Here is a 25,665-nt window from a genome sequence, read left to right as displayed (position 1 = left end):
ACGGTCTACGGGATGTGGCTGATGTATGCTGAATGTAGCAACTGTATAAGGGATGAGGCTGATCGGCATAGGACAGCCTATCAACGATAGAACAGCCTACTCCCGAACGCGCTCCTTGGTAAAGAGAATACAGCTAAGTGAATCAGCAATTTGAACTATAGCTCCGCGTTGCAGCATCAACAAAACAGCAGCAGTGGCAACGTAAGGTTGCTGGTGGCCATCATCAGCTGGTTCCTGATTTCTGAAATAAATACCTTCGTCTTTACAATGCGGTTCACACCAGTCACTCACCACAATGGATAGATGGCTGGTCCCCGCTATATTAGCATCATATAGTTCCAACAAATGTGTAAAATCTAAAACTCACTATAGTCTAAACTCTCAACTGAGCTACGAGAAAAAAAGATATAGAAAAAAAAAGTGTAAGCTCTCTCTCTCCAACAGCCAGGAATTGGTTTGATGATCAGAGGCTCCATCAGTGCAAGAAATAACGTATATTATGTCCCTCGCAAGTTCCCAGCCTGGCAGGATGGTTTCATGAGAAAGATACGTAGAAAGTATATTGTATTTCATCAAGGAGTAATCATCACCTTTCTCCCTCACCCCCTAACCTCTCTCTCTCTCTTATTAATTGCAATCCACCTCGTCTATGTCGAGAATGAAAAAAAACAAAACAAAATATGACTCCGCAGATATTTTATCATCCGACCAGTCTACCTCCGGCGAGTCAATCTCCCGCCTGTGTGGAAGGCAATCTGGCTGGACGCCCGGCCGAGTATTCCCGTCAGTAAATTGAAGTCATTACACGAGGCAGCAGACCAGCACTCCCTCTGCCGCCACCACTCCCTCATACCTAACACGACGACTTCACTCACTAGCCTACGTTCACTTGAACCGCTTGCCAAGCAGGACTTGGCTCGGTAGGCTAGTCGGAACTGACTTGTTACCTTACCTAGACTTGGCTTGCTAGCATAAATGGACCAGGCTTACTAACCGAGCTGCATTTGACTCGCTACCCCCCTGCCAGACTTGGCTCACTACCCTAGCTTTACCCCCACTTGCTAGCGTAGCATGGCTGGATCGCCAGCATTCCTAAACCAGTCTCTGGACTCGTTTACCTAACAATACTTGACTGACAGACACTTAACTCGCTAACCTGGTGCACCTAACTCGTTAGCTTAATCACACTTTGCTGGCTAGGCTAGTGTATCTATCTGCACTCGAGTCGCAATCTGAGAGTGCTACCTAAGCACACTTGACACTCACACAAGAACGATTTTGCAGATTTTCCATTAACATTTAACAATCAGAGAATCCCATACAACCTCTGTGTTAACTTGTAAAACACTCACAGGAAAATATGCAAAATCTGTACTTACGTTTAACAATTACGGGGACCCACATACCCCTTCTGCTAACATTTGAACCATCACGGGAACATATACAGTATCTATATTAACATTTAAAACTCACAGGAACGTAATCTGATTCTTTGTAAACATGTCATTAATCAAGGGAAGCCATATGGCCTTTCTGATAACATTTGAGCAAGGGAATATATAATATATTTAATGTATACATATATTTATTAACATTAAAGAGTCACGGGAACACGTGCAAACTCTCTTTCAAAATTTAGCAAGCACGAAAACATGTCAAGCCTGAAACATACAAGACAAATGTAATCAACGAAACCTCTTCATCACTTCAAAAAACTAGTCCCATTTCATCAATTACCACAACTTATTTCTGGAAAATGATTTACATTGTTGTTTCGGAGTGTGTAAAATGCATTATCCATAACTATTTGGCTTTTGCAGCATTGTTCTTAACCTTCACTGGGTCGAATATGCAGCACGGCAGTCACTCGGGACCATTTCGTCCATCGTTGCCCAAGTCATATTATAACTTTCAGCATGAACCTCGGTCACATAACTCGTCGCCCGTGTAGCTTTTATATGCTATACACAGACGACAAGTTATGACCAAGGGCATTCGTTGTCTTCGCCGTGGGAAGTCGTCACCGCAACCTTCAACTTTAAAACTTGCCCATAACCTGAAAAAAAAAAAGAAAACTCGACGCCTGTGGAACTTAATAAGAGTTAATTCCCTACATCAAGAGAAGTGAACGGGATGACACACACACACACAACGTTAGGTTGGATTCTGCTCGAGTTGTGAACCGATAACAGACGCGACCTGCAAATTCATCTTCCATATAACTTAAAACAGTTCAAATTTTGGCTACGAAACATCATTTACTTGTTTCCTAGAACTTTAAAGAATTATATGATAAAATCCATACCTGCAGTTTCATATCTTTTGCCACTCATAAAAAAAAAAGGTTTACCTTGCAACGTAACCTGACTCATATCAACACCAAAAAAAATTACGTTTGCCCATGAAATTCAATACTTTTTTTTTTTGTTTTTGATGTCCTTCATCCGCTGTAATTTCGTTGCCAGTTACTTTGCTGTACGGCAGACGACAGAGACACCTCATAGGAACAACCTTTCTAGTCAACTAAAAACTTTGCTGTTTACTTTTCGTTCTTGTGTTTTGATAAACTTCTCTCGCTTTTAAGTTACTTTTACACATTTTAAATGCTTATTGATCGTTGGGCGGCCATTACGCGATCACACAAGCGGTGCTGGAAAACGTTGTTAAGATTAACACGATCAAAGGCTATTATTTGTCGAATGTCAATCATTACATGCAGCGCACTGGTTTTTGGAAAGTCCCCCCTATTTTGGGGGTAGATTTTCCACATAATTGGTTAAAGTCGGTGCGTAATACCATGGATTTATTTAGGGCAAAAATATGGAAATCATTTAACGGTATTCTTGTGCAAAAAGTAATATCACACAGAACCTCGGCCCGGCGGAAAATTGTTCAACATTTTGCGAGTAAAACTTCGAATATTTGTTTTAGAGCGACTTTTTTTTTTTTTTTTACAACCTATTTTTGGGAAATCATTTTTACGCAGTCTTTTTTTTTTCTTTCTATTCTACAAACTATTTTTGAGAAATATTTACTCTGAAATATTTACTCTGACCTGACCACCTAAACGTGGCAGTTTAAATTAATCATCTTTAAGAATCAGATCTCATACGCCGTAAGAGAAAAAGTTAAACACACACAAAAGAAAAAGAAAATAAAACGATATTGACAAAGTTATTAATGGTTTACATAATTCAGATGATTGTGTTAAATGTTTATACGGCAAGTTAGTACAGAAATACAGTTAACCTCGATTCAAAAAGATGGTCATACTTAGCTTTAAGTTCGTAATTTGGATGCTTAAAAAATGATAATACAGAACTGGTAATCCTTTCAAAATTAGCTGTTCGTATTTGTACATTAACAAGTACCCTGAGCTTTAGGGCACAAGCCATAGTTTTTGATGAAGGTAAAAATCAAAGGTTACATGCTTTTTTTAAGGTTTGGATGGATTGGCCATCAAAGACGTGACGCTCCTGAGAAGACTGAAGGAGAAGACGCCCTTTGTCTTGAGGCGACCACCCTGAAAACCACAATGGCCGATATCGCCCCCACCAACACCATCACTACGCCTAGCGTCTCCAGCAGCCGAGAGGGCGAACCACACCCATCCGACCAAGAGTCGTCCAGACTCAAACAGTAACTCAGCGTCGCCTTCAGCAGTGTGAGGAAGGTGAAGCAGTTTCTCCCGTCTTCGCCGCCGTCATGGGTGTGAATCACGTACGCCGCCGCTGTAAGGAGACTCAGCAGAAGTGCCAGGGTTGCGAGGACACCGAGGGACCCAAGCTGCAGGGTCTTCATCACCGTCCTCAAGGCTGCGCCGCAGTAGTCCTCGAAGACAGAGAGCTTCGTCAGGTACAGCAACACTTCAGCCGTTAGCAGGACGATGCATACATCATTCCAGTGGATTATTGGGCCAAACCTGACCCTGAGAATTTGGGTGTTGTACTCGGGGGGCCATGATGACTGTGGACGTGATTTTCGCTTCTCCACTGGGAATAACTCCAGAGTTTCATTACTTGAGAAGAAACTGCCTCCATCCCCAAGGTCTAATTTATCTTCCACTCCGCCTAAGAAATTGCCGTCTTCGTCACCGCCGTGTAACCCATGACCTTCACCGAAGAAATCTGTCCCACCTCCGTCGCCAGCGATAGTCCCATTACCTTCGCCGAAGAAATGTTGCCTACCTTCTTCACCGCTTTGTGACCCATGGCCGAAATGATCTTTTCCTGGTGCGGTGTCCTCCACATTGTGCGAGTTACTCCGGCCAAACCCTGGCTGGCTTTGGACCCCCCCAGTCAGATGCCAGTGACCAAGTCGCTCATGATAATATATATCATACAACAAGGTATCGTTCCTTACCACGTCGGGACTGAATGCTAACTTGAAAGCCACAGCGACTTTGTTGAACTCGTGGCGACTGGCAGCGGAGATCCTGAAGGAGAAGAGTACAAGGCAGATGTGAAGGGCTAGGATGACCAGGTTGAGGACGGTAGCCCTCGACGCACACCGCCGGACGACCTCACCGAGCGCTTGCATCACGTAGGCCACGGAGACGGACACCACCGATATCTCCAACTCGTGAATCACCACAAAAATATGGACGACTAGGAACATGATCAGAAGGACGAGTTTTTTCACGTTGTACTTCAGGTCCACAGACGACGTCGAGTGCGAGACCCACCACGTCTCTCCGCCACCCTCAGCAGTCCTCCTCGAGCCTCCAAAATGTTCAAAAATGATTGCGATAGTGGCGGCTGTGGCAGTGCCGGGCTCCACCACAGCCACGGTGAGGAGCACAGCGCGGGTGTTGCTGTCGATCCAGGCGTGGCTCTCCAGCTCGTCCAGCGAGTGGAGGCCCTCCCGCGCCACCGTCTCCGTGCTGGGACGGCCGATCCCGGTTTTCTTCACGTTACTTTTTGCCGTCGTCGTCGTCTCCTGCCGGTCCTTATGTCTCGTCATAGTGTCCGTCTTTTCTCTGTGGCCTGCTTGGCCGGTCGTCTGTGGCGGCTTTATGGACGAGCTACCCGACCGGTGGGAAGTGAGGGTGACCGGTGAGAGTCCGACAGACAGGTCCCCAAGGTAGATGTTATAACCCTCGGGAGGGTAGGTACACCAGCGGCCGGCCGAGGACGAGGTCAGCCCCACGGCGGAGTAACGCCAACCGCTCGTGCGAGAGGCGTGGGCTGGAGCCTCACGATCTCCTCGGTCCAGCAGACGAAAGTCACAGTTTGGGAAGAAAGGCTCTGTCGAGTCCAACCTGGACCTGAACTGTCTGAGCGACACCACACCCTTCAGTGTCCCATTGTGCGTGACGTTCTGCTGAAGGAGAGCCGAGGACACCACCTGCCGAAGGGCGTGCCACACCTGGTCGGTGGCGAGGGCGTGTGGAGGCGTGGGCAGCAGCGCCAAGGTAGTGGCGGGAGGCGTCGTCTTGCAGAAGAGTCAGCCCATGTCGGTCTGACCTGACGAACAACACTGATGCTAGGAGGAGCAACAGGGCCACAAAGCTGGCAAGGTGAGCCATCCTCACCGCCTTCCAGGCCCGCCCGGCCCGCGAGTGACCCGCGTACCGGCTAGGTAGGTACCTTGTGAGGCGACTCACCACGTCCTGCAGGTCCATGATGGACGAGCAAGAAAAGGGCTACTTCGACGTTCAGGTCTGACGGTATGTAACTCGAGCAAAGGCAAATCCAGCTGTGTGTATGAAGGAGAGTAAGAAGAGGTTGCAGGTGAGGCACTTGGACTAAAGACTCGATAATCTAGGCAGCCAGAGTGGACGGTGAAGCAACAGCTCGCGATGTTATCCTCTTTATCAAACCACGTCAGCTCAAGGCAAAGGATCGATTTTGTGGGAATCACAGCACGGCGGTAGGAGTCCAGACTTACTTGCGACGCATATCATTATCATTTTTTTTTTTTTTTTGTTACTGGTTATACGTTACTCCTTGTATGTAAGTGGCGGATGCTTCCGGGCTATGTGGGATGGTGTTTAGATTATGTCAGTGAGGGTCTAAACCAAGCGCTTCTGCTCTTTTCCACTTTCTTCATGTTGGTCCTTCCCTCATCTTGCCCGGAGTACCGTCCAGGTCGCAACACTACAGAAAAGGAAATCTGGGTAAGTTAGGCCTTTCGTTTAAGTTGGATCTGAGGCCGTTCTCTTGCAGTCTGGATCAGCGGCCGATCGCCCAAAGCACTTTAACGCTCGACCCGAGTCTACAGCCTGGACCCGAAGCCGACCGTCCAAATCACACAAAGGCTGGGGACAGATGCAGGTGCCAGGCAGAACGTCGAACCCAGTGTTTTAATGTGTTCGAGATTGATCAACATTCCACGCACACTCATGATATGAAAGATAGTCCATATTACTTACAAAGTTCGGTTCATTCCTTCTCTATGTAATGAACCCCAACATTAGGTACCAACCTTAGCTTTTCTTCTTGTAATTTGTCGTGAAATGATGAAATCACAGCATGTTTGATTGAGGTACTTGAAATATGACTTTGATATGTAGTTTAATAATGGTTCAGATCTCTGCTTGTAGGTACCTGGTGGTACGAGTAAGGTAGGTATCTGGTGTTGCAACCAAGGTAAGTACCTGGTATTACAGCCAGGTTGGGTAACCGGTGTGACAGCCAGGGTAGATACCTACTGGCGCAGAAAGTGGAAAGACGAAATGAGGAGAGTGTCGCGGGTTCGCATCCCAGCTCAACAAGGAAAGTATCATACCGGACGATCCGACTGTAGTTCGTCTCTGCGCGCACACACACACACACACACACACACACACACACACCACACACAACTAATGGGAAGAATCGGCAGGGATTCAATCTAAATCCTTTTCTTATGGTCTGGTCCCTGAATAGTTGCTTGCTGCTGGTATCGGGGGCCAGAATACCCTCAGATACTCCACGAGAGCAGAGGCCGGAATGATATCTGCAAAACAAGGAGAGACACGCTATATTATGGGGGAACGGATGGTTGAGGAGACGCAAAAGTAGGAAAGGCTACTATGACTGAAAGCTACTGGTGGTGCCAAGGGTGTATTGAAGATGCCTTATAACCTGATTTTACTTTTTTATGCAGTCTATAAAAAAAGGAGGGAAACTGAATGTCTGAGATGTTCATAGAAATTAAGCACAGCACAAGAAATACACATTGTACGACTTTGAAACCAATAAAGATAGAAACAGTTCACAGATCGCCGTCTTATTTGAGGTCACGACTTTCCACAGTTTCGGAGAGATTAGCTGAATGATGTAAGTAGGGAATGAATGTTGCTGCAAATAAAGCTTTGTTTCGGCGATAAACATTGGGTATAGTACCACTAAGAAGCTCACGGCATTACTGTGAAGTTGGGAGACGGGTAAGGTGTTTGCACACGAGTTTGTACCCCATTTACTGAGAGTGAATCCAACGAACTAAGTCCTGAGTGACTTGATGGATCAAGAGTATCAAAACCTTTGATAATTTTGAATCCTTGTATTAGATCACCTCTTCACCTTCTCTTTTCTAAACCGAGCAGCAGATTCAAGCTGTTTCATCACCTGTCGCACGCACGCACATGTTTCTCATCCCGGGTATCGTCTTGGGGGCTCTACGTCGCACTCTCTCCAATCACTCTATATACTTCTTTTAGGTAGGGTGACCAAAACTGGACACAATATTCAAGATGGGGACGAACTGAATAGCAAAGAGTAAGGATGATTTCCCTGGACTTCGAGTTTGATGGCGCTATCTATGAATCCAAGAATTCTGTTCCACTGCTGCTGTGTACGCACAGCTTGCATGGACTTAGGTCACCGGAGACTATTACGCCCGAGTCCTTTTCCTCCTTTTCCTTCTGCGGTTCAAGAGAATTCACACTGTAGCTTGCCTTTTCGTTTGGACAACCGATACGTCAAGCTTATCGATATCCAAATTCATCTGCCACCCACGAGCCAAGCCCATCAATTTGTCACTGTCATCGTGAGGCTGCAGAGGTTCAAGTTCGCATTTGTTGATTTACTCCCCACCTTTGTTACCTTCAGCGAGTTTTGATATCTTGAAACGCAACCCATCGTCAGTAGTACCATTAATGTACATGAGAAAGAGAATCGGCCCCAAGACTGATCCTTGTGGCACTCCACTTGTTACGTCGAACCATTCTGAGGCCTGACGATCAAATACAACTCTTTGTTTACGGCCAGTCAAGCAATTTCCCACCCACCGAAGCACAACCCCATCAACGCCATGTAAGACTGATACCCAGGAACCCTTCAGAATAGTTTATACAAACCTAACACGCAGTGATCATCCTGACCACATATCTTTTTTTTACATGTGGATTCAAGAATGATTATATTAGCACAGTAGCATAAAAAAGAAAGTCGCCTTCGAGTGATAAGTCTCTTTGGACCTTAACCAGAAAAATCACCAACAACTTATGCAACGCTTCTTTTCCTCAACTTTGCCGACCAGACCCTCCAGATGCCCCCAGATCCAAGTGGTTGGTGACCATCATGCATTTTTAACGTGGAAGAGCAATACACTCTATAAAGTTACAGAGTAAGATTTCTTCTTTTTCCCCAGTGAGGTTCACTCATTTCTAAATGTTGCCCTCTTCACTTATTTCAAAATGTTACCCTCTGGGTTCCCGTTAGATAGGACCACCAGATCGAAAAATAGTGTGAAACCAAAGCTGGCAGCGGGGTGTCCACTTCTGCCCCGAATCTGGCAGCGGGGTGTCCACTTCTGCCCCGAATCTGGCAGCGGGGTGTCCACTTCTGCCCCGAATCTGGCAGCAGGGTGTGGGCTTCAGCCCCGAAGCTGGCAGTAAAGTGTTTACTTCAGCCTCAAAGCTGGCAGCAGGGTGTTCCCTTCAGCCCCTGCGATATTAGCAAAGTGCACCGCTTCGGCCCCGAAGCGAGCAACACTGTGTTCCCCTCAACCCCTATATCCCCGGACTATTATTTCGTCTACTAAACTTTCATCCCTTTGGTCGTAGTTTGAGCAGGCTTCCCCTGGAGCTTGTCACACGAGGGACGAACGTACTGGGCCACAAAACACTTTCCTTCGTCTAACTTCTTATTCCGTTTCCCACTTCTGTTCGCAACCAGAGTCACCGTGTCGAGCACATTGTCATAAGAAGAACGTCTCCTTCCAACTAATAGGTCTCCCTCGACCTTCACCAAAAGCATCTCGAACAATTATTGTAACACGACCTTTCTCTTTGATCGACCAAACTCTCTCGATGATACTGCCCCCTACCCCCTTTTTTTGGGATATGTAATCTATCCCTTGATTTGACTGAGTTCCTCCTCCCCAGCCTCCACCTCCGCAAACCAAACCTATTCCCTTTCCCACATACTTCTCACGCAAGGCCCTCCCACTTCACTCCCAGCTACAAAGGGGTAGCAAGGTACATGCACCAGATGGCACACCTCCTCACATTATAGAGGAGCGTGTGCCTTTCAGCTACCTCCTACACTTACTCGCTCCTTTTGCCTCTGCCTAATACCCACACCTTTCCTTCCTTGCAGGAACCCTTTCTTGAACCAAACCCATCTTTACGAAAGAAGACAGTTCTAACCAACCCAAGTTCTAACTAGCTCGAGTCGAACCCTCCCGCTATCTATATCCAAAGTTTTCAAAACCTTTCTCAATCATCACTTTCTTAAATACGCAAGACTCTAATTCACCTTCTTTCAGATCACCAGGACGACTGTGCGGCCCATCTCGGGGTCCTCTTGTCTCGAAATTATTGGTCAAATCTTCTGTCGTGTGTCTCGACACATCACCTGAAATATGTGATAGAATGTGTCACAAATCTTTGCTTCACCAGCTTCCATCCTTTTGCACTTTTTCCGCTTCTTTCTTTTCCTCAGATGCGTTATGAACCCTCCAATCACTGCATCGTGGCTGTCGGTGATGGAGCGATTTCTCCCACTTATCCTGTCAACAAGGTTTCCGTCTTATTGCCAACCCTCTTTTCTTTTCTCTTCATGAATGATGATCTTCCATCATCCTCTAACTCTATACATCCATATGCCGACGATCCTACTCTACACTTGTCAATTCCCTTCCCTTCCTTTCCGATACCCATTCTTTTTCTTGCTCTGAACATTTCTACTTTCCTCGGACTTGTTCATCATATTCCGAATGGGGAAGACGTAACCTGGTTGAATCCAGCTGTATAAAATCACAATTTCTCTCTCTCTCTCTCTCTCTCTCTCTCTCTCTCTCTCTCTCTCTCTCTCTCTCTCTCTCTCTCTCTCTCTCTCTCAATCGCACCCGCGTTCTACCGTCAATACACTGCATGATAACAACTCAATGGCCTGAACTTGTTAGGCATAACCACATATGCAACTCTGCACTGAAAACTCCCCACATCATGATCATCACCAAATCTGCCTCCCTAAAGATGGGGGGGGGGGGGGGGGGGTCTTATACATGTGCCGTAAAAACTTCTCTTCTGGACCCTCCATATCTGCAGGGATCTCTCATAAACATTCAGTGCTTTGCTCTCTTTTACTAAGTTTGAGTGGAATCAAATGCCCTCCACATCATTCACTCCTGCTGTCACCTCGATTTACGATCCTCCGTTTCCGTGCGCTACTTCGGTCTGTTCCAGCGGCGAGCGGGTGGCCGCTGCTTCTCATAATTTGTGTGAAGACATACCACTCGAGGGTTGACCGTTACGATACCCGTCTTGTCCTCGTCAAGTGAAAGTATGGAATTCCCTTCCTATAACCTTCCATGCTTTAAAGAGCCGGATCTATAAGCACCTGTGGAGGTCCACTTAATCAGTTAGAGATATCTTTTCTCTTTGATAAACCCACTATCAACAATTTTTTTCCAACTTGGACTGGGGGATACTTTTGTCCGTGCCTCGTCGGTTACTAATACATACATATATATATATATATATATATATATATATATATATATATATATATATATATATATATATATATATCATCCCTGGGGATAGGGGATTAAGAATACTTCCCACGTATTCCCTGCGTGTCGTAGAAGGCGACTAAAAGGGGAGGGAGCGGGGGGCTGGAAATCCTCCCCTCTCATTTTTTTTCATAATTTTCCAAAAGAAGGAACAGAGTGGGGCCAGGTGAGGATATTCCAAAAAAGGCCCAGTCCTCTGTTCTTAACGCTACCTCGCTAACGCGGGAAATGGCGAATAGTTTAAAAGAAAAAAAATATATATGTATATTGTGTGTGTATCTATTTTATTAATGTTTCTACCGGACTGTCGCCAGCCGTGATAATCCATTATCAGTTGTTATCCTACGAAAAAAAAAAAAAGTATGTTAAGAAATCCTTATCAGAGTTTTCTGATAGCAGGGCAGTTGTCCAACACTCATCCAACAGATGGGACACACACAAGCCACAGTCTGCCTGAGGACACGTCAGATGTCCAGGAATGTTCGTAGGGGAAGCAATTTCTTTCTTCTTATCTACAACGCTTTGTTAGTCTTTTTAAACGATACGTCAAATATCAGTCGAAATGTTCTTTTTTTTTTTTTTTTTGCATCCCCAAGTATCATCCTCTGTATAATGGCAGCATTCTCCTGTGTTACCAGGGTGATCATAAGATTATACGATGTAAATAAAAGAGAGAGAGAGAGAGAGAGAAAAAAAAAGCGTCATTGGCGCCCCGAATCCTGGTTCCAGCGATGGGAGGACGAGCGATATGGCATGCGCACCCCCGACACTTGGTGGCGCATTCGGATACCCGCTCCGTCTCCTCCTGCCTCTCCCAGGACCAACTGTGACCAAGCTTGTGATGGCATCGTAATATGAAAGACGATGTGGACGTAGCTTGAAAATGGAAAAAGGGAATGGGTGTACAATAAGCACTGGTCGGATATGGAAAAAACTTGTGTCATTTAGCCTAGCGGTGTTCATAACAAAACTAGTGGCGTTCTATTTACTAGCCTAGTCAATCCTTTTTGGCAGCTTTCGTAAACTTGATCATTAGTTTTATCATTTCGATGGCGTGTGGGTTCGAGTCCCATGCCCCATCTGTTGTTTACATGTGAAGAACACACGTCAACATGACAACACCCAGTTTCCACTGTGGTGTTCAGTGGATGATTTAGAGCATTCCGTGGCCCCGTGCGGGCGGGTAGGCCTGGCCTTTCCCCTGCCATTCAGGTTATGTGGAGATCTGTGGAGGCCATTTCGAAGATGGCAAAAAGTGGTCGAGTGACGAAGTCATTGTCTGACAGATTTACTTCGTTTCTTTTACGACGAAAGCAAAAAGCTGTTGATGTCATATTTCTAGATCTTCAGATAGCACTGGATAACGTTCCGCATCAAGGATTGTAAGCAAAAGTTCCGTCACATGGTATATGAATGGGGGTTGTACTTCAGTGGTTAAGAAATCAGTTGACAGGCTTTGAACAAAGACATTAATAGTCAAGGCTCGAGAATAGAGAGACTGTAATAAGTGGAGTGTCATGGGGAGACTCAATGTTGGAACTAATTCATTCTGATACGTACAACAAAAAAATGTTGGTGAGCTGTTGTAAAATACCGAAATTCAGAGACCATACTTTATATGTAGAACAAAAAATGTTGGTGAGCCGTTGTAAAATACCGAAATTCAAAGACCATACTTTATATGTAGAAAAAAAAATGTTAGTGGGCTGTTGTAAAATGCCGAAATTCAGAGACCATACTTAATACGTAGAAAAAAAAAGTTAGTAAGCTGTTATAAAATACCGAAATTCAGTGACCATACTAAGTTGACAACGCAAAGCTAAAAGGGAAATTGAACAGCTACCCACTACGCGTTCACTTAGATAAACTTGCAGACTGGGGCGCCCATCACAGGCGACAAATGAACTGTAACATCGATAAGGACAAAAAAAAAAAAAGGAAAAAAAAAAAGAAATACGACAGATAAGCTATGGTATGAACTCGACCGAGTTACCTAACGTCACTGAGGTGGGACATTTATAAACTCATGAGGGAGTGGTACTCACTCGACCGTCGTCTTTCACTGTGGCGTTTTCACCCGGTGGCGAAATGCGCTGGAAGATCGTTACATCATCGTGCGGTGGGTTGCGGAAGACCACCCCATCCCTCCCTCCACTCCACCCCACCCAACCCCACCCCAAACCCCACTTCACCTCCCCTGGGGCCGACTGTAGTCGAGGGCATTGCATCGTCCGTGGAGGGGGGTTTTTGGTCGTCGTCGCATTGGTGACACCTGGCAACGCTCAGCCAACTGCACGGGTGTCCAAGTGGTCTAGTCGTCTCCCCCCCCCCCGCTAACCCCCCCCCCCCCCCCCACGGCTACCCCAAACCCCATAGCCTGCACCACACCTTGACCATCCCGGCCAAAGACCCCTTCCCTACCCCTTCTCTCTCCCTCCCCCAGGCGGAGGCAAACGCCTCCTATCTCTCCCTCCGGCCCACCACAACACACACCCCTCACCCCTTAAACACCCAAGGCCTCCATCGCAAACCCCCCCCCCACCCTTAACCTAACCCCAGGCCACCACTACACCCCCTTCCATTCACTCGGCGTGTGTCAACCCTGACGCATGCTTGGCTTGACAGTTTGACACGCGATGATGAACGCGTGACACCCGAGGCGTGACAGTGAACGCATGACAACCGACGCATGACAACAATTCCGAAGACTGATGTTGATGATGATGATGATGATGACCGGGGCTTCGTAAGAAGATAAGGAAGGGCGTTAATCACTCTTCTCTTAATGAAGACGCGTTCTCTCGGTACACAATCTTGAGTGTTGAAGTGATGATAACAGAGAGAGAGAGAGAGAGAGAGAGAGAGAGAGAGGAGAGAGAGAGAGAGAGAGAGAGAGAGAGAGAGAGAGAGAGAAAATGGAAGCGAGAAGTGAAAGGCAGAGAGAGAGAGAGAGAGAGAGAGAGAGAGAGAGAGAGAGAGAGAGAGAGAGAGAGAGAGAGAGAGAGAGAAGGAAAAGGAAAAGAAAGGAGGGATGGGATGTAGATGGATACCTAAAGAAACGACGAAGACGAAGGCCCACACCAGCGTGAAAGACACCCTCCACTCTTCCTGGCAACGTAACAAGATGTGTGAGGCGTGCACATGCAGAGAGGGCGCGCGTCAGCGAAGCCTTTCTAGGGTGAAGTTACCCTTTGGCGCGCCGAGGCATCGAGTCTTATTGTGGGTCGGGAGGGAGGAAGGGAGGGAGGGGGGGACCGTGGATCTTCTTGATCTCTGTAAATGACTTGCCAGAAAGAAGGAGTGACGTCAGACTCAAGACGTATTTGCTGATGATGCCGAGGCCACGAGGGACGTAAACAGTGACTGCACGAACTTGAAAAGGGGACCTAGACAAACTCGCAGTCTTCCATGCACCGTGGATGGAGTTCAAATCTGAGTTGATGCCAAGTGATAGGGATGGAACCCATTGACATAGGGCCTCGATATGACTACAGTCCAGCGGGTAGGAATCAAAGTGACGCGATCTGTGTGTGTGTGTGTGTGTGTGTGTGTGTGTGTGTGTGAGAGAGAGAGAGAGAGAGAGAGAGAGAGAGAGAGAGAGAGAGAGAGAGAGAGAGAGAGAGAGAGAGAGAGATAGTCGTGGGGGTCGATACCAGACCCAGCCCAACGCCAGAACGTCACTTCAGGAGAGACAACATTGGAAAGCAAAGTCGTAGTCGTCGACGTAAAATAAAACTATACACATGGAGAATGTGGACTGGCATGATCGGTGGATCCCTCATGAAGTATTCAGGGGGTCTTCACTCCTACAGCCCGGGCACAGGGGGTCTTCACTCCTACAGCCCGGGCACAGGGTGTCTTCACTCCTACAGCCCGGGCACAGGGGGTCTTCACTCCTACACAAGGAGGTCTTCACTCCTACAGCCCGGGCACAGGGGGTCTTCACTCCTACATCCCAGGCACAGGGGGTCTTCACTCCTACAGCCCGGGCACAGGGGGTCTTCACTCCTACAGCCCAGGCACAGGGGGTCTTCACTCCTACAGCCCGGGCACAGGGGGTCTTCACTCCTACACAAGGAGGTCTTCACTCCTACAGCCCGGGCACAGGGGTCTTCACTCCTACAGCCCGGGCACAGGGGGTCTTCACTCCTACACAAGGAGGTCTTCACTCCTACAGCCCAGGCTGTGCCTAGGCTATTGGACGAGATGTGCCAAAATATCGCAGATTGGTACGCCTGAGTTTACTGATTGGTATGACTGAATAGCAGATTGGTACCAGTGAGGTGTATACATTTTGGACGAATATGTCAGCTGGACTTTCTTGATAAATCGAAAGGTACCATGGGAAAACAGTATTGGTGCTGATCGGTATGGAATGGTAATGGTATTAATCGTCAGCGTTACGGCACTGGCTGGAAATGAGACGTGAACTGGTGAAGATTACGGTGATAACATTGGGGGTGAGGGGTAGACAGATCCCACTGAAAACGAGACTTGTGTCAACAAACAGGTGACTTAGTTGCGTGGGAAGTGGACTCGGGTTCACATTGAACAGTGGAGATAAGATGTGCAGTCGTGAGGAGCAACGCGACTTGTGTTGCTTGCTGCTGGTCGTCTCGTCTGAGACCCTGTTGGTCCGGGGACTTACGTACACGGAAAACAAACTTTCCGTCCTTTGAGAACTGACAGGTATTAATGGGGAGGTGACGATAACAATCAGCTTTGCTAATAGGAAGGTCAACTATATCCACGAAAGGTACGATACCAAATGGATATTATAACTTCAAAAAAAAAAAAAAACCCGTTATTGACAGTTCCACGCCGACCACAGCTGAGTACGGACGTGCCCAAAACAGCTGTCGCCCTCTAGAACCACTGTCTTGAACGTGCTGCTGCTGTTTTGCTTTGCGATCCGAATCCTTGCTCCGAATCCGTGCTCTGAGCAGAGGAAACGTCGCTCGACCACACGCAGTAAGGAGAGACTACAGGGGGTCAGGCAGTAACTCGCTGGCGTTTGCGAAGGAAGAGGCGAAGTTCAACATTCCCCCCTCCCCTTCTGAAACCTCTGTGCGTCTTTCTCCACCCACCACACGAACCCATGCGAGCGTCTGTGCACCTTCCACTATCACGGAAGAACCTCGTTCAAGAGACCCCCTCCCTCCCCAGTGGTCCGTGGAGAGCTGTTTGCATCCCTTGATTTCGCAGTGGGACGACGCGTGACGCACAGGTGTCCAGCAGCGGGGTCCTGGGCAGCGTAGCCACTCGTGGAATACACGAAAGTCTCCCTCAGCTCCCAAGAGAGAGAGAGAGAGAGAGAGAGAGAGAGAGAGAGAGAGAGAGAGAGAGAGAGAGAGAGAGAGAATGTCTCCTCCACTTAAACATCGTGGTTGTGGTCTAGTGGCTTTATTCGCAAAAGATCTGTGGTCTAAATGAAAGGGGGAAAGAAAAAAAGGTCAAAAATGGCCGAAAGGAGTAAGAGAGAGAGAGAGAGAGAGAGAGAGAGAGAGAGAGAGAGAGAGAGAGAGAGAGAGAGAGAGAGAGAACCCCTCCTTTTTTTTCCCCCACGAATGAGACAAAAGATAGCCCCTCCATTACCTAGCATCGAATCCACATATACTCCCAGTCGCGTGGAATGAAGTCAGGTGCAGGAAGTTTCTTAAAACCACAAACACACACACACACACACACACACACACACACACACACACACACACACACACACACACATCCTCATACCCATGACCTCACAGCATCACTCGCCTAACCCAACTCCTCATGATCCCTCACACACACACACACACATCCTCATACCCATGACCTCTCCTAGCCCAACTAACTCCTCATGATGACGCAGAACCTTCGAGGGAAAGAAAAGAAAAAAAAAAAGAAAGCTTGGTTTCCTAAGCTACGAGGGCAGTGGCGAGTCAATAGCTGTCAACTGCCCTTAAGAAAAAAACAAAAATACTAGAATTATAATCTTAAAACCTGACACACGCATCGGGAGACGACAGCACCCTATTCCATCCCTATTCCGTGCCAGTAATTAAGCTTGGCTGCTGTTCGAATTTCACTGCGAAATTGGGAGGAATAAGGAAGAAATTGGCATCAGCAGGATGAGGGGGAGACAACAAGTGTGCCTTGAACTACCCCCCCCTCCCCCCAATTAGCCTTAAGCCAGAAAACAATGGAAATGATAATACGATTAAGAGAAAAAAAAATTTACGCTTCTAAAGATCACAAAATTATATCGGACAACCAACACGGTTTCCGTGATAGACGATCCTGCCTGACAAATTTGCTGGAATTTTTTTTTAATGTTACTTATCAGAGCTGGGTCGAAAAATCACCTCACATGAGACTTTTACATAAACTCAAAGCACACAGAATCGGTGAAGAACTCTGTACATGGATCAGAGACTGGCTGACAGGAAGAAAGCAGCGTGTAGTATTAAACGGCGAAGCCTCAGACTGGTTAGACGTAATGAGTGGTGTGCCACAGGGGTCGGTCCTAGACCCAATTCTTTTCATAATATACATTAATGACGTAAAACTCGGTCTCAGATCTAAGATCTCCAAATTTGCGGATGATACTAAACTAGGAGGTCGAGCTGTAAACAGGCGGGACTGCAAAATGATTCGGAGAGATCTTAACTTAGTAGCAGAGTGGTCAGATAGATGGCAAATGAAGTGTAAAGTTATTCACTTTGGAGACAAGAATATACGATACGACTACAAACTATTCGGAAACTCTAAGTAAAGTAAATGAAGAAAGGAATTTGGTGTCGTCATTAGCAACAATATGAAGTACATCAGTGTCAAACAGCAAGTGAAAAAAAAAAGGCAACCAAATGTGTGGTTTCATAGCCAGGAACATAGATTACAAGACACCAAAAACAATTCTCACACTTTATAATTCTCGAGTAAGACCACACCTTAAATATCAGGCCAGTTTTGGTCCTCAAACTATAAATACGACGAGGAAAAATTAGAGCAAGTACAAAGACACGCGACAAAATTAATCCCATCCGTTAGAAATCTGGCATACGAAAAGAGGCTAAAACGATGAATGTCTTCTCCCTTGAAAAACGTAAACTTAGCGGAGACTTAATCCAAGTGCTCAAAATTCTGGACAAGATCGATAAAGTAAATCACGAACATCTTTCTTTTCTTCAAAATACCAGGAAATACGGTTACCAGGACAAATGGAATAAAACTCAAAGCTAAAAGATGGAATACGGACATAGGAAAAGGCTTCTTCTCCTATGGGTGTGTTGAGCACTGGAATAAGTTACCGTCAGACGTAGTGAATGCTAAAGGCTATAAATACCTTCAAAAACCGTTTAGACAAATATCTTATTAATTCAAGTACACCGGGGAGTCAGTGATAGCTTGGAAGATTCGTCTGTGAATTAGGAAGATTATATATACACATTATTATCGTTTTCATCATTATTATGATTATTATTATTAATATCATTATTATCATACTAGATCGCCGTTTCCCGCGTCAGCGTGGTAGCGCCAGGAAACAGACGAAGAGAGACACATCCACTCATATACACCCATATATACATACACGCCCATATACAAATAGATTTCAACATAAACACATATACATATGCATACACACACACACGTAGATATTCATACTCGCTTGCCTTCATCCACTCCCACGGGAAACAGCATCGCCACGAATTCCCTGCGTGTTGTAGAAGGCTACTAACAGGGGCGGGATCGGCTGTTCTTGACGCTACCTCGCTAACGCAGGAAATAGCGAATAGGCATGAAAACAAAAAAAAAAGAAAAGGCATCGTTAGCATCCGTTCTTGTACTGACCATCGCGATGCAAAAACCTGCACATTTAATGGGTAACTGGGGAAGACAGCTGGCTAAAGCTAGTATGTTTGAATACATAGGATGTGGAGGAACACTGGTAGGTCGTCACTAAATCAGCGATTTCTTTTTTTTTACTTCTAATTCTTCTGAAGAACTTGCAGTGGGAGGGGGAGATCTGTGGCAGCCGCAAGGCCAAATGCAAATAAAGCAAATAATAATAAGAAGAAAAAGGGCTTAGGCTTGACAAGTACCAGAAATATACATGATGACTTCACAGGTCTGGCATACGCCGAGTTGGTGCAGTCACTTTCAACCAGCCGGACGCCAGACATACGACGCCTGGACACCAGGAACAAAACGGAACGCAAGTCAACAAACAATAGAAAGTGACGCACAGGGGATAAGGCAAGACCAGGGACGTGTGAACGAAACACGACGACGTCGCTTTAACGTGGGAGAGGAATGACGTGGTATGCGTGGGCAGGGAGGCAGTGGGACTCCCTCAGTAAATATCACTTAAGACGAAGATCGACTACGAATATTTGGCTCTCGTTATATCATAATAGCGAGGTGGGTGAACATAAGTACCGTAAGTAGGCGGATGACCCAGAGGTGGGAGTTAATCCACATGTGGCGGTTGAAATACAGGGTACAGCTAATCCATAGGGATCAGCTGATTCACAAGTGATAGCTGATCCTTGGTGATCAGCTGATCAAGAGGTGGCAGCTAATTCGCAGATGGTAGCTGATCCTTGGTGATCAGCTGATCAAGAGGTGGCAGCTAATTCGCAGGTTGTAGCTGATCCTGGGTGATTAAGCTGATCGAGACGTAGCAGCTAATTCACAGGTGACTGCCGATTCACTACGGGCAGCTGATCCACCAGTGGCAGCTGATCCCCTGGTTGCTGCTTATCGACAGAGGGAAGCTGATCCATGGTAGGCAACTGATCCGAAGGTGGCAGCAGATCCCAGGTGGCAGCAGATCCGCAGGTGACAGCTTTATGCAGAGGGAGTAGCTGATCCACAGGAAATAACTGATCCGTTGGGGTTAGCAGATTCAGAGGCGGCGGTTGATTCACAGGTGGTAGCTGATCCACAATGGTCAGCTGGTCCACAGATTCAAATTGTTAACTGATCCATAGCGCTGCGCTGCCGATTCACTGTATGGTTGATCCACAGTGCTGGCCGATCATGAAGGTGGCTAATCCACAAAAAAATGGCCGATATACAGGGGTGGTTTAACTACAGGCGAGGCTGATTCGCAAGAGGAAGCAGATTCACAGGGATATCCAAAAGGGATACTGATCCACAATGGTGGCTGATTCATAGGGGTAGCTGATTCACAGAGGTTCCCGATTCACAAAACAGGCTGCTCCACAAGGGTGTTGCATCCACAGGGGCTGGCTGCTCCACAGCGGTAGTTAATCCACAAGGGGGGGGGGGGGGGGCGTCCTGATCTACAGGAGCTGCCTGATCCACAGAGGTGATTGAGTCACATGGCTAGGCCGTTCCCCAGGGGGTAGCTGACGTACAGGAGGTAACTGGTCTACTGGGGAATTATCACTGGTGATAACTAGCCCACAGAGGGTAAACATGGATGGTTCCTGGTACACAGGTGTTGAGTGGTTCACAAGTGGTTCCTGGCCCACAGTTGGTGACTGTACCACAGGTGATTCCTGGTCCACAGGTGAAGACTGGCCCATTAGTACTGACTGGTTCATGTGGTTTGTTTGCTCCACGGGAGGTGACTGGTCCACATCGGTGCCAGTATCACAGGGGTGACTGGTCCGTAAGTGGCGACTGGTTCACAGGAGGAAGCTGACGACGCGATAGTCAAGATGTAAGAGCAAGCTGACGTCCCATTTACGATGGCAACGCAGGTTAAACAACAGGAGAAATTTTGAGAGATACAAGCTTCCATTAACAGGAAGGAATAGCTGCACTTGTGTTCATAAAATGGCGGTCGAGTTTAAAAAAAAAAAAAAGATGAACTCATCAACTCCGGGCTCCAGAATGGGTAAGCTGCCTAGAAAGAAGGAGGAGGCGACTGTGATCGTCTACAAAATGTCTGTCCATATCAACATCCTGTATGTGCACGATGGGCTTCGTCAAAGGTAAAGCTGCATTTGACTGCACAAAAAATGTACTACCCCGACAAATCTGTATATGAATTAAGCGTTTCTACAACCTCAAGGATGTGCCTTTGATAAGGGAAATGGCCAGCAGATGATAGTACATGAACTGGCAAATTTTGGAACATCTGGAATGATTTTAGAACTGCTCTAAGGCTTGGCATTCCAGGAAACTGTTTGTAACTAGTTAGTGTGAGTTAGGAAACTCCTCAAGACGAGGTCCTGAGTCCAACACTGTTATAAATCAACACTACAGCGAGGGATGGATATCCTAGCTCAGTCAAACTTGTAACACGATAACGACAAATTACACTCGTCAACAAATACTAAAGTGTAACGCACCACAGCTATATGAATAGCCTTACGTTACAATCACTGTGCGCCCTATTTTGGTTCGAATACTGGGTCACACTAACCCATACATGAACACCTAAGTTGTGCCTAAAACACTGTCTGGTACCTAGCCTGTCGCCGCTGAGTATTGACAGAATTCATCGCTCGATGCAATGAGGATGGAAGTTAAGTTTGTCAGATATAGATGAAAGAAGGTACGAAATTATTAAAGTTCGGTATCGACGGGTACAAGTTACTCAGTGAACGGAAGTGTATTATCATAGGAAACCTGTCAGGGTACACGGCCATATACACCATTAAGAAGGATATTCACATATGTTCGAGGTACACAACCATATATGCCGTTAAAAAGGATGTTCAAATTTTTATCCGATGCAGGTCAGAAACTAGTATACTAGCTTTTAAGAGACAGAAACGTGTAGTTTAGCAAAGCATACAGCGGTGTTTTGATGCGACTGAACAATGGACCTGTATTCCTACTTAAAAAAAAAAAACTTAAATATGCTCACAGTAACACATATTATATATAAAGTTTAAGGAATGTAATATGGGATAACTGTGCTGCAAAATAAGGAAGTATGTGGGAGAGAGGATTCCCGAAACACCATAAATATGGGATGGGGTAACGCGAAAAATGGTTGATATGGGACATATGTGCCGAAAATAGGATAAATGAGTTTAGGGTGCCTTCAATATATAAAAAAAAATCAAAAACAACAGTACAAAGGGAACACAAAATGCTTGTCTTGCGATGACCATACGTATTTTTGTAAACCATAAACCGTATGTTTTAATTTAGCAAGAGGTGAGAAACTGCGTTTGGCATTTTTCATTCCTTTATACCTTATGTTTCTCCAGTGACATTATGAAGGTCATTTAAGTGGCCTACCAAGTGTACCTGCACACAGGAATTTCAGAAATGCAGCTCATCCTATTGTTCTTAGGATCGCCAGTAAAACACGAACTGAATAACTAACATTATAAACATCACAGAGAAAATAAACTGTACCTGCCATTGTTTATGTCCACCACATGAAAATCATCCAGCAGTTTATTAAACTATCACTCGCGTCCAATATTCGTCGCAGAAAGGGCCTTCATATCCCCCTACCGTGCTAGGTATGACTGGATCGACTTCAGTTTTCTCGTGACTGTGGTCACCGAAAATTTCAGTCAACAACTTATGCGAACGAGAGAAAAGTAAAAGAGTACCGAAGTGTTCTTTTACACTAATAGGTTGTTATACAAATGCCAATGGGTTGTACCAGCGTCCCGTATCATTAACTACCACGAAAGCGAGATCCACTCGCACAAAATACTAACTGGGGGTATAAATTTTGATTAATGTCTATAGCTATTTCGAAATTTCCTCAGCTTTAAATAATAATGTACTTAAGGTGGAAACAAACATTTAGTGACAGCTGCTCTTAGGTTTCAAATAGGTACAAGTCCCGGAAAAAGCAACTTTCACCTCCGAATATGTTGCGGCATAGCATTTGACGGTAATAAACCAGTCGCAAGTATGTGGGGCTTGGAGTAACCTTTGACGGAGCAATATATATCCATAAAGTAACAGGACACATACCTGTGCATAACGGAGCGGAAGAATCTCCAAGTGTTGTGGTGATGTTGGTTTAAAGTTTCGTAAACGTGGACGCATGGCGATTGTCAGGTGTAATAAGTCGGCCATATTTGGTGGTTGGCGGGTGTGGAGTGCGCGCGCCCTCTCTCGCTCTCTGCTGCCTCGCCCCGGCAACACACGTGTGAGTTTGTACTCCTCAATTACTTTTGTTGTATTTGGTGTCGCTTATGTGAATGTTGAAGTGCTGATTGGCCTTAGTTTTAGTGGATATTAATGGTGGGTGGGATATGAATAAGGCTTTTCCGCCTGCTCTTCTCACAAGTGGAATAATCTCCGGGAAAACAGTTCGATGACCACAATGACAATACTGTGGACGGCGCCATATTGTGAATTTTTGACAGCTTTTTAAACGAATGTTTCACTTCCTTAGCACTTGTGTGTATCAATATGGTATTATGGGACGTGAGCATGAATTGTAAAGTGGAAGAAAAGTTTCTACGATTAATGTAGGCAGTTGTTGTATGGTACGATAATTTTCCAGGTACCGCAACCAGGAGGCAGTTTTTTACGGTATTGCCGGACGTACGATCAGGAAAATAGTACATTCAAATTCATTAATAATGATTGAATATTCGCCTTGGTTCGTGTAAACGCGAAGTTGCCCTGCTGTATGTAATAGCATATACGAATCGGACGCGTAGGAAGTTCTTTTGAGGTAGAAAGTCGTGGCTGTCAGCTGGCTGCCGACCTCCCTTTGTGCAGCCCACGTTGGTCAAGCTATTTTTGCTGTGACGGATCCAGCAGCTTGTTGATTTGTCCGTCTCGTTGCCCTCTCTTGGTTAGACAAGTTTTCCATACAACAATTAGTGTCTGGAGGGATCGACTTGATTTAGCTTGAAGGTGTCTGTTGGAGGTAAGAAACCCAGAAGGATCCTGGTTATTTGACTGGATGTACGAATGAACAATTTGTGTACCATGTGTAACTTTCATGCTTCCATATGTGGTTCTGGTGAAATGTTCTTCCCGAGTGCAAAAGGATATCGTTCCCAGAGTTCTTTCCTCGGTTATAACACCCATATCACTAAATGAAGTTTCGTGTCGTATTGATTGAAATCTGTGATAAAAACATTTATTTTTTTAAGTTTCGTTGTTTATTGACCACTTGAACTGGTTGTGTAATACATCCATTAGAGGTGTAAAGTCTCTCTCTTCAGTGGTTATGTAACCATAGCAAGTACAATGTGTTACATATTGCTCAGGGGACTTTATATATTTTTCACTTTAAAGAATATCTTTCAATGTGTACTTTGATACCTTAGGGAATACTTGTTTTCCATTTGCATATGTAATACCTTGGTTTAGCTGTTGGTGTTGTCATGGGTGGTGTGCTGCCATGTGCATTATGCACTTGATAGGACTGGTCATCAATATCTTGTTTTTACTGTTTTCTAGTGTAATTAACATTTGTTAGGGAAATTACATTTGTTAGAATTCCAGTTAGGGGTTTCCCTAAGTTAACCTTGGAATATCACTGATTTTTTTTGAATTGTATTTATAAATACCAGCATATGAACCTGAACATGAATTAGACTATTTGATGAACATATCTAGGAATTGGCAGAACCATTGAGACAGCTAATTTCCCTTGCACTTAGTACTTCAAATCTTTCTTTCATACTTGCTTTCTGTTTACCAGTCAGTGATGTAGTACCAGGAACTGATGAAGAAATGGCATCATTAACTTGCTTCCACTATAGCTGTCATTTGTAATGTAATAAAGGCAGATACCTGTATCCACTACCAGGCCCCACCGACCTCCACTTTTAAAGTATTTGAAAGGGATTGTACAGATCGAATTACTGTAATGTTTGTGTAGTGTGTATGAGTGCATTTTAACATAAGCAGTCAATGTATAGTGAGCATTCTTGTGTGTAGGAAAAGACAGTAATGTAGTTGGTATACTTTGACTAAGACATGGCGAATTAAGAAAAAGATTACATGCTAGGGGAATATAAGGATGATTTTCATAGGTTTTACTGATTTCTAGGTGCCACTTTAATGTTGATTTCATATTCTGTGATCTTCCCCTCTCATCATTGAATTACGACCAAATTTCACTGCCAATCTTAACATTCTCCTTGCAATCACTATTGTTGCAAACCAGTTTCAAAGATGTCTCAAAGTTGGTATCTGCCCCTAAACTGGCAATATATATATATATATATATATATATATATATATATATATATATATATATATATATATATATATATATCCTGGGGATGGGGAGAAAGAATACTTCTCACATATTCCCTGCGTGTTGTAGAAGGTGACTGAAGGGGGTGGGAGTGTGGGGCTAGAAACCCTTTCCTCCTTGTATTTAAATTTCTAAAAGGGGAAATATATATATATATATATATATTATATATATATATATATATATATATATATATATATATATATATATTATATATATATATATATATATATATATATATATATATATATTGTGTGTCTTTGTGGAGAACCTTCACTTCCCCATGAAGAGATATGTGCAACAATCTCCACTGGAAAGAGAAAATGAAAACAGTACTTTTGTTTAATACATCTTCAGACATCCTCTGAGGATGTATTTAACAAAAATGCTCCCTGTTTTTGTTTTCTTTCGTGGTGATTTACATATATGTGTGTGTGTGTGTTGGCACTACCTCGCTGTCACGGGGTGATGTTTCCTCTGGGGTGGTGCTGGGAATGGATAAAGGTGAGCAAGTATGAATATGTACATGTGTATATAGGTGCATTAGTGTGAGTCTTTGT

At 45.1% G+C, this 25,665-nt stretch overlaps 2 protein-coding genes across 5 annotated transcripts in view; one reads left to right on the top strand and one right to left on the bottom strand.

Annotated features, from left to right (window-relative positions):
- Positions 1–1,575: 1,575 nt before the first annotated feature.
- The window catches only part of LOC139759068 (uncharacterized), a 134,331-nt gene continuing 110,241 nt past the window's right edge, over positions 1,576–25,665 (bottom strand). Inside the window, exons 1-2 of one of the 3 annotated variants that reach the window (XM_071681001.1) lie at positions 22,852–22,990; positions 1,584–6,939 (exon numbers count right to left, since the gene is read on the bottom strand). In XM_071681001.1, the coding sequence (XP_071537102.1) occupies positions 3,460–4,962 (1,503 nt within the window). In that variant the 5' untranslated portion in view covers positions 4,963–6,939; positions 22,852–22,990 and the 3' untranslated portion in view covers positions 1,584–3,459. Of the gene's footprint in view, positions 6,940–22,275; positions 22,418–22,851; positions 22,991–25,665 lie in introns of those variants that run through there. The other 2 variants (XM_071681002.1, XM_071681003.1) reach the window with 2 other exon arrangements.
- Positions 22,951–25,665, top strand: part of eEF5 (eukaryotic translation elongation factor 5) — a 31,743-nt gene continuing 29,028 nt past the window's right edge. Inside the window, exon 1 of one of the 2 annotated variants that reach the window (XM_071681008.1) lies at positions 22,951–23,029. The gene's annotated coding sequence lies outside the window, so the exon portion shown is untranslated. Of the gene's footprint in view, positions 23,030–23,608; positions 23,762–25,665 lie in introns of those variants that run through there. The other variant, XM_071681009.1, reaches the window with a different exon arrangement.

Source organism: Panulirus ornatus, chromosome 32 (assembly GCF_036320965.1).
Source record: "Panulirus ornatus isolate Po-2019 chromosome 32, ASM3632096v1, whole genome shotgun sequence".
In the NCBI taxonomy this organism is placed as follows: domain Eukaryota; kingdom Metazoa; phylum Arthropoda; class Malacostraca; order Decapoda; family Palinuridae; genus Panulirus; species Panulirus ornatus.
Note: the sequence above shows the minus strand (reverse complement) of the source record. Positions and strands in the feature narration are given on the sequence as shown.